Source organism: Pungitius pungitius, chromosome 4 (assembly GCF_949316345.1).
Source record: "Pungitius pungitius chromosome 4, fPunPun2.1, whole genome shotgun sequence".
NCBI lineage: Eukaryota > Metazoa > Chordata > Actinopteri > Perciformes > Gasterosteidae > Pungitius > Pungitius pungitius.
This window is the reverse complement of record NC_084903.1, coordinates 11,281,778-11,294,713: the sequence shown is the minus strand read 5'-3', so window position 1 is coordinate 11,294,713 and position 12,936 is coordinate 11,281,778. Positions and strand designations below refer to the sequence as shown.

The 12,936-nt window shown below is 41.6% G+C and overlaps 1 protein-coding gene across 1 annotated transcript in view; it reads right to left on the bottom strand.

Moving 5' to 3' along the window:
• The window catches only part of LOC134127301 (immunoglobulin superfamily DCC subclass member 3-like), a 33,194-nt gene extending 22,689 nt beyond the window's left edge, over nucleotides 1–10,505 (bottom strand). The window contains exons 1-2 of the mRNA XM_062561736.1: nucleotides 10,374–10,505; nucleotides 5,928–6,233 (exon numbers count right to left, since the gene is read on the bottom strand). Coding sequence (XP_062417720.1) covers nucleotides 5,928–6,233; nucleotides 10,374–10,440 — 373 coding nt within the window. The 5' untranslated portion in view covers nucleotides 10,441–10,505. The remainder of the gene's footprint in view (nucleotides 1–5,927; nucleotides 6,234–10,373) is intronic.
• Between the last annotated feature and the right edge of the window lie 2,431 nt (nucleotides 10,506–12,936).

Below are 12,936 nucleotides of genomic sequence, written 5' to 3'. Positions count from 1 at the left end.
GTGTGTGTGTGTGTGTGTGTGTGTGTGTGTGTGTGTGTGTGTGTGTGTGTGCATGTGTGTGTGAGAACCACTGAGGAGGAAATAATGTCGTAATATAACACTATTTTGTTTACTATTATCTGCTACCTATTACTAACATGTATACCTCTTGTATGTCTTTGTCCTTCTTACACATTTCACAAACGTTAAACAACATTTGTACCAAAGGAGGAGACAGGAAGAGGGAGTTTTGGTGTTTTTATTGGTGCATGGTGCAGACCCCGTAAAGGCTTTAACTGCCTATTCTGGCCATAAAGACATTGTTAAGTGTAGTGAAGCGCAGTGATGGGGCAGAAGTGAAAACTAGCCCGGCTGGTGAAGCCTGGATTCGTAGGAACACCAACATACTCAATACAAATCAACATATTAGATATTGTGCTTCCCTCATTAGGAGAAACCCACTGATGGCAAAGCTGATTCTGTGGTGTTTGTTCTCAACCTCAAACACATCCTCATTTTCATCAACAATATTTGACAGTTCAAAAAATAGGAACTTAATAAACAGACTGCAGCATGATGATCATGTTAACAAAACTCACACGTGCTGGCATGAAACCCCACAAAACATCACCGTCAAACACATACCAGGTTAAGACACCACATTATACTGAATAACTCAAAACAAAGCGCTGCAAGATTGCTGTGTGCAGATTGTAAAGCCAGACTCCGGCATTCAGAGAGTGGCCCGACCTGTCCAACCTTTGGCACAGCAGTTACTCTCTCTTTCCCCTTTCCCCTCTATTACCAAGGAATTCCTCCCATGGGCCTAAAAAGGCAGGCAGAAGGGACCTCAGGCCCCCTTTTGATTTGTTTGTTTGAGTATAGCGAGGGTGGTCCACAGACATCCGGAGACCAGCACCCACTGCATTACTTTACCCAACACACAAGCACGGAGGCAGTCAGTTCCCCACATCCATTGACAGAGAAACACACAAACACACACGTGCTACACAAACACTGGACTTAAACTGAGACGCGCTCTTGGTTAGTGCTGAATTCTTGTGCAGTGGAGAAGTAAAGCTGCGTTAGATTTGATCACACTGTTAGAAATGTGTCACTCAACCAGATATACGATGACTTTGATGGCACTGAAAGAATCATTCCCAAAGTTAACACTAATTAGTATGACAATGAAATATATAGAAAGACATCCTCTGAATGAGCGCAATCTGAATAATCAGCTACCGTGTACACAGCTGATGAGAGCAGCTGCTGGAGGGAGCAGCCTAATGGCATGAAATGCTTTTGTAGTGGTTTTGGATAAGAGCTTAGTGTATCTTTTCAATTCCTAAAAAATACTATTTAAAAAAAGACAACATTTTAAAAATGATTTCCCTCACCAGTATGCATTTTTTGTGCAGATGCCTGCATTTTTTAAAGCGCTCTATTTACATACACATTACATGATTATAGTTGCTGTTATATCACTCTGAGAAAGACATGAGCAGGTTTAAAGCCATGTGCACCTAGAGGAATAAGCAAAATGCTATTTTGAGCAGTTCAATATTTCCATCACCACTCCTCAGTGTTCCTTTGCCTGTTTAATGTCTTTATTCACCAAGTGATGCTGTTGTTTCACAGGTAGATATTTTTAGTGCTTAAGGGTGCCCTCTTCTTACAGCAGCTCATCCCTCATATTATGAGGCAGTTCCAGCTAAGAGGAGATGGTTATACCTCTTCATGCATCTCTTTTCTCTCGAAATGTAAGCACACTAGTAACCAATCTGCCCTTGATTTTATTGAAATATCTGTTTATTCTATCTGTTTATTTAGAGATAGAGGAGGATTAAGTAAATGTACAATTCTCACAAAAGTGCATGCGCTTTTTGTTTCCAACCATGCCACATAATCAATATTGTTATAAAATAGGCTACATTAGATAATTTACTCCAACTGTCTGGAATGATTTGGATAAATACCATAGAAGAATTTCAAATCTCACCCCCCTTTTCCTCACTGCAGTAAAAACACATATAGTTAACTAAGACAATAAGGCTATGAGCAGTATCAGATCCCTTGGAGATTTTCCACTGCTTCAAGGTCAATGACGTGTCATTGATATATATAATAGAGAACGTCAACTCTGAATATACAAATATTCAGATTTGACATTAGGAATTTTCTGTAACACTATGTTTATACACCTCCCTGAGCATAAAGCAACAAATAGAGGACAAACAGCATCTTCATAGGCATGGGAGGGAAAGGGAGGGAGAGAGAGAGAGAGAGAGAGAGAGAGACTAAGGGAGACAATGGCACCGGCAGTTGTTTACCCTAAAACAGAGTATAGAAAAGGGACCTGCACAGAACGCCTCCTGAAAGGCTGGTCGTGCTGCTGCTTTATTATATACATATATAAATGTATATATATATATATATTACACACCAACGCTAATTCCTAATCAACTGAACTAGAGCATGCTTTCAGGCAATGATTTCTCAGTATTTAGTTTGGAGGTGTACAGTGATAAACCAATTTTAGGCGTAACTACACAGCAGAGGTCAGATTTTGCATCCTTTTTGCTTACCTAATCGGTGCAGCAAAAAAAGAACAGAAGAGTCCTTTCTTCCTTAATCCATCTGACACATTGGCGGACAGATGGAGGGGCGCTGACTACACAGCAGCAGGGAACATTCTGGTTTAACATCAGCAGCATACCTGCCTTAAGGAAAGAACAGGGCACTCATAAGCCCCATGTCCACACTACTACTAACACCATGTTTTCATGACCGGCAGGAATTATATCAGCATAAAGACCAAAACAATACATTATTATTATTGTGACGTTAGACCTTTCCTCAAAAACCCCATTAAACGAGGGTTACTGATGGTGCAATGTTGACAATGCAGTATTCCGCTGCAATAACTAATCTTGATTTTGCAAGGATGAAAAGAAAACACCGCGAGGCTTCATGTTGAAATGTCAAAGCGTATATGGCATTTAGTTGGCTAATCTATATGACAGAGAGATGACTCGCTTCGTGGCGAGCGAGCAGAGGAGAGCATGGGTAGGAGGGGAGGGGGGCAGATCGAGGGCGGGGTTTGGCAGACAAAGGGAGCTACAAGGAGATGTGGGGATAGCGCTTCAAAATTCACCCAGGCAGGAGGCCATGAAAGGGGTATAGGGACAGGCAGGTCGGAGGGTGATGGAGAGCCACCGTCGACCCTCCAAACACATGCACACGTACGAGCACTCTGACATACACCAACGGGGGCGCCACACAAATCACTCTCAGTAAACTGCTGTCGGAGTCTGAGTAGCTGCTAGTGGCCATCCATCCGGGTAGTTTGATGTGTAGCATATTGCAACTTGTCATCTTCTACCACACACATGTGGTTTCTGTTGGACACGGTTCATATGCCACTTTATATATATATATACTGTATAACTTTGCATTCGTACCCTTGACAAGAGTTAAATTTACACAAGTGTGAGGCAAGAATATAAACTGAGACCCTTTCACGGCCATCAAGTTTCTTCTATTTTATCCACTCTGCTTTTTTTATATTCAAGAGTCTACCATTATAATGGCAATTCATTTCTCTGAAAGGCTCTATATGTATTGCCAAAATAAACAATAAATTAAATTACACAGGTAATGTCCAGTTATGGAACTTGCCTTCATTGCATTTCTTTACCCTCTCCTCGTGTGGCTTTTCCCTTTCCAATCACACCTCATATATTTTCAAATGGTCCACAATATGTATACACATACGCACAGGAATGGGGGGGAATAATTCTGAAGAAAACTTGGAATTTTTTCCAATTAATTCCAGACAAATAGACAAAAGCAAGTCATTTCAATTTCCTAAAAGCTATTTTGTAACAAGGGGCCTTTTGTGGTGTGTTGCCTGGTGACGCCGGTGTTCTGTGGGGGAGGGGCGGAAACCCCATCCAGGCCCACTGTACCAGGATTGTCATTCATTCAAATGATGAAAAGCTTCCTGAACGTAAGCTAATGAGGAGGTCCTGGAGAAAATCAGGAAGGAGAGAGAGACAGAGCGAGAGAGAGAGAGAGAGAGAAAACGAGAGGGAGGGCGAGAGAGACAGAGCGAAACCGATCATCAAAGAGATAACATTTAGGGAGAAAGTTTCCTAGAGCGACTACCGATTTAGAGGAGCAACGGGGAGTCCGTCCAATACAAGCCCTCCAACGGTGAGCTCACACAAATGGTTGTCAAGCAAATAAAAAGTGGTATTTATGGAGGGAGGTATTGTGGAGGGTGAGATAGATGCTTTATCCACTGAGAGGGCTGTAAAGAGTAATCTCACCACTCATTGCACCACAGTGGTACAAGTCACAGCTGTTGTAAGAAGGACTATGACACAGCAAATCACCTCAAAAACACAAAGAAAGCTGTAACCCTAACAAAAAACACAAAAGAAAAGAAACAAACACTAGTTAGGGATCTTTGTAAGCTGAGCATTAACTAGTTTCGGGCCATTTCTCTCCATTATCAAAAATGAAAAAGCATTCTGTTGAAAATGATTTGAAGTCAGTAAAGAAGTCACACAAATCCACGTGGAATCCCCTTTGCATCAAAGATCAAGCAGCTCACAGGTCTTATATACATAAGAGCAAAAACAGTAGCTTCTGTACTGAACCTAGAGGCTGCTGGTTTAGCCTGGTAGTGCACTACGGCACCTAAAGGTGCAAAGGAGGCCTCCTCAATGGACCACTTCTTCTTTTTTAAATGTGACTCATACAATCCAATGCAATGAACAACTTCATCACACGTTAAAGTCATAAATCTATGCATTGTCATCTTCCTCATGCTAAAATGCAACATACTACAATCTGTCAAAGCGATTGTGTGAAATTAAAACAAGCGGGACCATGGCAGACTAACCTCACAAAGAAAAAATGCAATTCAATAGCTGCTCAAATCTGACCTTAGAAAAAGAATGGGAGACCTCAAAAGGTTGCGTGTGTTTGACAGCGTCCGCCACTGAGCTGAAGTGACTTTTCCCTTTGGCCGGTGAGACATCCGTGCTAACCTCCCCATCCTGCTGAGTGGAAAAGCTGTATCGGCCACAACGGCACAGCAGTGTGCCGTCTACACACAGGCCGGGAATCAACAGGCTTCTGCAAGCCTTTGTCCATCTCTGGTTTACAGAGTGTATGTAACAAAGCCTTCGAAAAGGTCTTAACTCAACACAGTGTCTAACAGTAGAGTCGCACTAAAGCCGACCTCAATGATGCCTTTGATTTAAGGTAAGTTGAGACATGCACTTTAAATGTGTGGGAGCAAGGAGAAGACAGAGTACGGACAGTCAGATTGACTCTGATATGATGGAAATGAACCATGGCAACGGTGCTAAGAACTGAAGTAGAATCACTTCAATTAAAAGATTTGGTGGTCAGGCCAGAGAAGAATTATCTGGATGCCTCCACAGTGAGTGAGCTGCTGAGTTTCTTTAAAACTTATGGCACTCCTACAAAGCAGATTGGAGAACCTCAGCATGAGCGGTTGATAACGCTAAACTCAAGGGTTTGAATTTCTAAGCAGAACTAGATGAGCATCAGACGGTTAACTACACTCAAAGAATGATATTAAACTCCACAACTCGGGAAAATGTAGTAAATTTACAGCACAGCAACCCCCGGATGATTAGACACAAACAGGATTGGTCAACGTTTGAACTACATTGTTTGCATTTCTAACACAGACTACAACCTGCATCAAACTTATGTAAGTGGTTGCAGAGTCTGCATTGCTCAATAATGATGTACTTTTCTGACTGTACATACTGACAACATAATCAAGCGCATAAAATCAAAACCCATTTGTGATATTTGCTTTTTTCAGTCAGACAAACGAATACCAATCAAGTAAAGGAGTGTCATACCTCCTACATCACTAATGATCAAAAGAAGAGACTTACTGGCTGCCTGAATACGCGCCTTGCGGCTCACCAGCAGCCCAAACAGATTCTGGGCCATGCACTCGTAGTCGCCCTCGTCGGAGGAGCCGTGAGATTTGGTCTTCTGGAAGTGAGCGATCAGGAGTGAGCCGTTGATGAAGGTGGTGTGATGCTGATCCTGAGTTAAAAGCAGGCCGTTGTGTCTCCACTGCGTTGTGATTGGGGGGATACCGTCCACCTGGCAGTGGAGCATGAGGGGCTGCTCCTGAACAGCGATGATGTCACTGGGCTCCAGTGTGAAGGAGAGCTCTGCTTCGCACATCACACCTGAGGAGACACACACACACACAAACACACCACAAAATGAGGATTTGATTTTGACCTTGTCAACAAGAGGGGGTGCTTAAGGGCTTATTTGTCTTTGTCAGTCGTCATGGTAAAACTCCATTGATGCTTCAGAAAAATATCAAGTATTTAGCTTTGGCGACCATGAACCGTAACACGGCTTCATTTACTCACCCATTCATTCCTTTTCCATTTCTAACTTCCATATCATAGCTGGGTCCATATCCAGGGTCACAAAGGACTGCAACAGTTGCGACTTGCACATTAACCCTCACACTCCAACAAACGGGAGGAATACTCCTTGTGTCATCTCAGCGTTAGCAGCCTGCGAGTCCTTACATCTCACCAATAAAAAGGCTTTACTGAGCTGCCTCCAGCCTCCAGCCCCATTGGATTCTATTATAAACACACACACACACACACGTGCATGGCCTTCTACGTGTTGTGCCAGTCAACCAACAGCCACGACACTTGCCCTAGCTGTGTTCTTTTTCACTACTCAACACAAAATAATATGAGACGGAATTGACTGTATTGACGTGTTTTTGCAGTTTCTGAGGTAAAAAGGGAGGAGAAGGAGAACAATAAATAAAGGATGTAAACAGCCTGACCTGATTTGGTACTATAAAAGAGGAGCTAAGCGGCTCTCCTGGTGTCATGTTTCACCTACTGATGGACTAAGCACTAACAGTCTCGGCCCCAGGCACTGGAATCTGGCGGGAGGTGGGAGGGGGGGGGGGGGGGGGCAAAGCACAGGGGTCAAAACAGAGAACCTCCGGCTTCATCCCTCAAATTCCAGCCGAGAAGTACCTCCCCTTAGGTGCAGAGAAGGGGTTCATTGACACACTCCTCCATGAAGATCACATTTAGAGTAATAATGCAAAGGCACGGTTCCGCTTCCTCTCTGCTTTGCCTTCTCGCTTCATGGGATCCCCCGCTGCTTTCTTTTTTCAACGCACACCGAGAGTAAATGGCCATGGGACCAGGGAGACATCAGTGCTACCACTTGTGAAAAACCAGGGGGTAGTGGTGGAGAAATATTTAACCCTTAGCTGGCAGGCCGTGATCCCACTGCCTGGCCTCCCGCTCTCCAAAACCTGACGCTGGCCACATGAGCTCCATCTCTTTTGGTCCAACAAAGACACATGTTTTCACATGAGAAGCATCCAGCAGAGAAGAAAATATACCATACAAAGAGCCTGCCGCCACACATCCAGTCCGTCACACTTAGTGTTTTGATCTAAGTATTATACACTAAGCAAAATGCTTCTGGACAAATTTGAGGAGGTAACACACATGCAGGTGTTTCACATCACATCAGATTGACAGAGATATCGGAGGCGTTGTATTTTACAGCTTTCAAAGCTGTCAAATGGCATCAGTCAATGTTATCACGCCGTGCAGCAATCAGAATGATAATAGTTGAGTCTTCAATGTGTTACAGGGGCATTGATTTAGAGTTGATTAGACAGCCTTATTGATGTTGTATGTACTTTCGCTATGCTTCAATTAGGCTAATCAGCTTCTTTCATTAGCTCAAACAATGTAAAAGTGAATGCTAAGCATCCAGAGGGTGAGCACAGAGGAGAGAACAGCTGTGGAAACTAGTGGCAAGAACACGGCCCATCCACAGAGACACATGTTCACCATGAAAATCCACATCTGACACACACACACACATAATGCAGACGAAAGAGACACTAAAGAGACAACTGGCATGTTGGATTACTGTGGTGAGACCAGAGACAAGTGTTGGCTAAGTGTGGCTCATGCTCTGGCTTACTATTGACAGATAAGTGTGACTGTCTGGCACAAAGGTTTACTGCTGAACCAGCTACTGACGGACAGTTAGCGCACACACAAGTACCTCCGGTAGCTCAAAGAGCTTGGGGCACATCGCAGGGTTCTTGCATGTTGAAATGTATTAGATGTAGTATACTCATCTTATTAATGGTAAACAACTTATGTGAATAGCACATTGCTACACATGCAGCTTGTATTGCTAAATGAGCTTTTTCCCATTGCTCTCTCAAAGTCCATCTGTTACAGCTCACAATATTCACCATAACAATGAATTCAGCATATAACTAAGTAACCAATCCAATTTGCTGTGACAGATTGCTGCAAATTGGACCATATTGGGATTGTTTGAATGGGAAAAAAAATTCTACACTGGACAAGTGTTGTCAATTTACCCTCCACTAATCTCACTGAAATATGGAGAAATATCACCAAAATGATGCTCTCCCTGGACCCCAAAAATCCTATGTTTGCAAGCATGGACATAGATGAAATAGCAGCGAATAGATTATTAATATAGCATTGACTTTATTTTCATCTATTCATTTCTAGCTACTTTAATGTGAAGTTTCAAGTAGGTTGGTATTCACCTGTTTTAATAACTTAAACAGCAATGAGATCAACCTATACCTTTACTCCCTATATGACACACAGCATGGCATAAAGGGAGTAAAATGCATCACAAGAATGTGATGTGTTGACATGGTAGTAGACGTAGAGCAGCTGTTCCCCGATTAAATTACAATGCCTCCTCTCACTATTCATTTGTAGTATATTTCTCTGTGAATAAACCAAACACATACTGTTTGGTTTGTAATGAATGGGTTTTTAGATAATTCATTGAGCGGTAACCTAAAACGTCATTGATGCTCGTGTCTGCTCAAGCTGCCAATTCAAAGCATACCTTCGCGCTTTGATTCAAACATATTTTCATTAGGAGTTCTTTTGAATGACTGCATTGCCTTGAAGTTTCAGCTCTTTGTGCCATATGAGAACTACTGGATATTTTCCTTATTACTTCTCATCAATCTTGCTTAAAATGTCATGAAACGTGCCTTCATCTTGACTGAATCTAATCTCTGAGGCAGACTCCAAAAGAGCTTCATTACATTAATGGGATGGTTTAGATTGGAACCACATCCATTACAGAGCTGAAGTTTTTGTTCCCAGTTCTCTGGTTGAAGATATTATGAAACACTTTACTGGCCTTTATGATTTTAGTGGAGGCCATTGTGGGTCCCTGTGCGGTATGCTTTGTATGCAATAGTCTTCCCTGCCTTCAAATTAAGGGGCCTCGCAAAGAGAGAGAAGCTGTCTATCATAGCCAACAAAAGAGCAAAAAAAGAAAATTTGAAAAGGAGGACAGGGACAGTCTTGACATTTAATCTGTTCAAATATTCTCCCCAGCAGGCAATAACCACAGTCGTTTAATCTACCCTGAGAGAAATAACCACTGTCAGTTCATCCGGCCACAGGGTGGTGTGTTTAAAGGACTCACCAATCAAATACATCATCACTTTAAAGGTCCCGTGCAATGAAGACGGAAAAAAACTCTTTGCTTTTTAAAGTTGTGCTGAAGAGTTAAGTATCAGCCAATTTAGATTACTTTTTAATTAAGGGGAAATGGAATTGCCACTCAAAGGGCAAAACGCATTAAACTTCTGTTCCATTAAAGCATGTGTAATGGGGCTTAGAAGCACTTAATGGAGTGCTGCATTTGTTACATTGAGACCATGTGATTAACAATAACATTGAAAGTGGCTCTAGATCTGCAGCCATTCCAATACGTATTGGGAATACATGTTGGGAAACTTTCTGCAGAGTTTGCAGTCATCACAAAAATGTTGCTTACTCAATGCACCAATTAAACACCTTTCAATATAAAATTAATAACATTATTCTGATCGTACTCCCGTAAACATGAATACGAAAACGTTAAAAGCTCTACCAACTACCTTGCACGTGGCTATACACTATTATGGTGCTCAACATGCACTTTCACTTGATATATTGCACATACTGTAGAAAGTGATGCCAAAACAACACCAAGAGAATGGAACATTTCAAGTTCTGCAGCGTGCACAACTAATTCAACTTTGAGTGCCCTGCGGAGTGTTAACTCAGCGACCCGCAGGTACACACAAGTCCTCAGTCCGCACAGGCATGTCCAGCCGAAATACTGACGGACACCAGGCGAGGGGCCGAGATCCGGGCGACTGGTCAGCAGCGGACTGTCGCTTCTTGCAGCAGTTATCCTGCAGGATGCAATCACACCCCGCAGCGCGACACCCTCCTCCCCAGCTACGAGATAACAACACTTACCGATAAAAGCGTTCACCAGTATTCCCCAGAAGCACGGACCGAGGCGGCGGCGCCTTGTGGATGCCATTTGAACACTTATCGGAAATATTCCAGCACTTGCAAAAGACAACGTGCAGGTGAGGAAGACGAGAGGGCCAAAAAAAAACACACACACACACACACACAGAGCTATATCCAGCTTCCGCTACGACATGTTTCAGCCAGCGGGGCTAGACAGCCGGGAGGTTCGCCGGGGTCGAACACACTTTCGCCATTTTAGCCATCTATCAGGAATTTGTCAGCATCCCGCTCGCTCTCCTCCTGCTCACTCAGTCTGCTGTATCCCAGAGACAGCCCCTCTCTCTCTCTCGCTCTCTCTCTCTCTCTCTCTCTCTCTCTCTCTCTCACTCACACACACACACACACACACACACACACGCGCGCGCGCGCACGGCTGAATCTGCTCTCGGAACAAAAGAGCCGACTGCAAAACCCTTCAAAAAAAGCACGATTTGGTACAATTAGTATTATTACCCCCTAATCCATAAAAAAACATAGGGTAGACATTACAACGGTGCCATTTAAGGATACCATTGTTATTTCTTGTGATGATTTAGACGTTATAAACAGAAACGGTATGTCGTATTACTGATAATATTTCTAACAATAAAGAGGACAAATGATTGGACCATGGCAGCCCAAAAAATATATACAATATAAACAACATGACTAAACCCTTCGGACCACAATGGCCACATGGCAGCTGTTTTATAGAAGAATACCTTGTTTTTATAATCACTTTGACAACATTATCATATGATTCTGTGAGTAGGATGTGTTTTATGTTTATGGTTCGGCACGTGAATTTAATATGAAAATAAACAAGGGAGACCTCGAGCACTCAGCTGCAACAAAGCAGCGGTTGATAAATTGTACCCGATCTCCCCCTTGTGGACGACATGTGCATTTTAAATCTAAACCAAAACATGTACAGTAATATACAGTATATTACATTACATGTCATTTAGCTGACGTTTTTATCCAAAACGCCTTACAATGAGTCCATTCCAACCATATGCATATATATTATATATATATTTAATCTGTATACGCTTTATATCAATATTGGGGCTGTATATTTGAGAACAGGTTAGGGTTGATCAACCCGCGTAATATATATATATATATATATATATATATATATATATATATTGGCCATTGCTTAAAAGTTTACAGTACCATATATTACGTAATATTTGCTAAACTAATGCCTCTTTGTAATTTGTAGTGTGCCTGTGTGTGATTATTTCGAGACTATTGCAATTAAGTCGGTTACAGACAATTATATTTGTCATCTAGTGATATGCAGTCTTTCTCTCAACGTCAGAAAATACGGAACGATGGCAATCCCAGTTTCATAAAGCCCAAGGCGAAGTCCTCAAACAACGACAACATTACTATGGCCGTCTTTAGACGTCTTTAAGTATTTTACATAATATCCAGACTAATGTATATGTGAATTTGGACTGATTTTGTGTTTGTGAAGATTCGTGCTACTTGACGTACCCTGCCGTCTTAAGTCCATACTGTTTTGATGCATTTTACTTCTTTGCTTCCACGTCATGCTACTTCTTCCCTTTAGGCCTACTCCACTACACATATTAGTGTCAAACAATGATTTATTTACCCTTTGCTGTGTCTAATTGACAGGTTTTATGTACAATTAGCATCAGCTTTTACGCATTGTGTAAAACCAGTTGTTCCCAAACATTGGTTCTAATTACAAAACAAACCCATAAATGTTAGCAGTTGTGAAAATGAACATGTATTTCATAAGAAAGAAACACAAGAAAGTACCTTGATTCGTCACCTACTGGAGAACACTAGCAAGCTGTATATGAATAATTAAATATAAGCTACATGTTGTGAATGCGTAGTTTGTTGTAATAAGTAAATACTGAGGGACCACTTGGATGGTGCACAGCAAAATTCTTGGAGTTAGTTTTCTAGTGTTGGAAAAAAGTGTAGAAGTGCAGAGTTGAAATCACATTGCAAACTCTTACAATGTCAATTGTACAAAAGAGCTGGAGTCATCATCCAGTGTCAAGATCAGATTTATTTGCAACACTTAGTAGAGTTAAACCAAGTCTTTGATAGCTTTGAAATGTAACTGTACAGTATCACACTTCTTGGTGTAGGGCTTAAATGCAAAGTAAGTTACTTTAGCTAAATTACGTTGTATTTAACAATGAGCAGATTTGTTTTTGAAACTTATTTTCCGAGTTAAATTGTTAACACTTCATTGAGTTTTAATTTATCACTGACAAGATTGGGACAATTTAAACACCAGCTTAGAGTTAAAATTGAATCTCACAGAGTCAATTTATCTCTCTGAAATTTGCTGTGTGAGATGTTGTTGTATTGTATTTCAAGGAATTATTATTATTAGGATCCTCGCTACGACTAGTCGTAGAGGAACCTATTGTGTTTCAAGGAATTATTATTATTATTCTCACAAATTATTTTTATTATTCTCCTTTTTGGGGCCTTTATCATATTCCAAAAGTTGTTCAATTTGGCATGG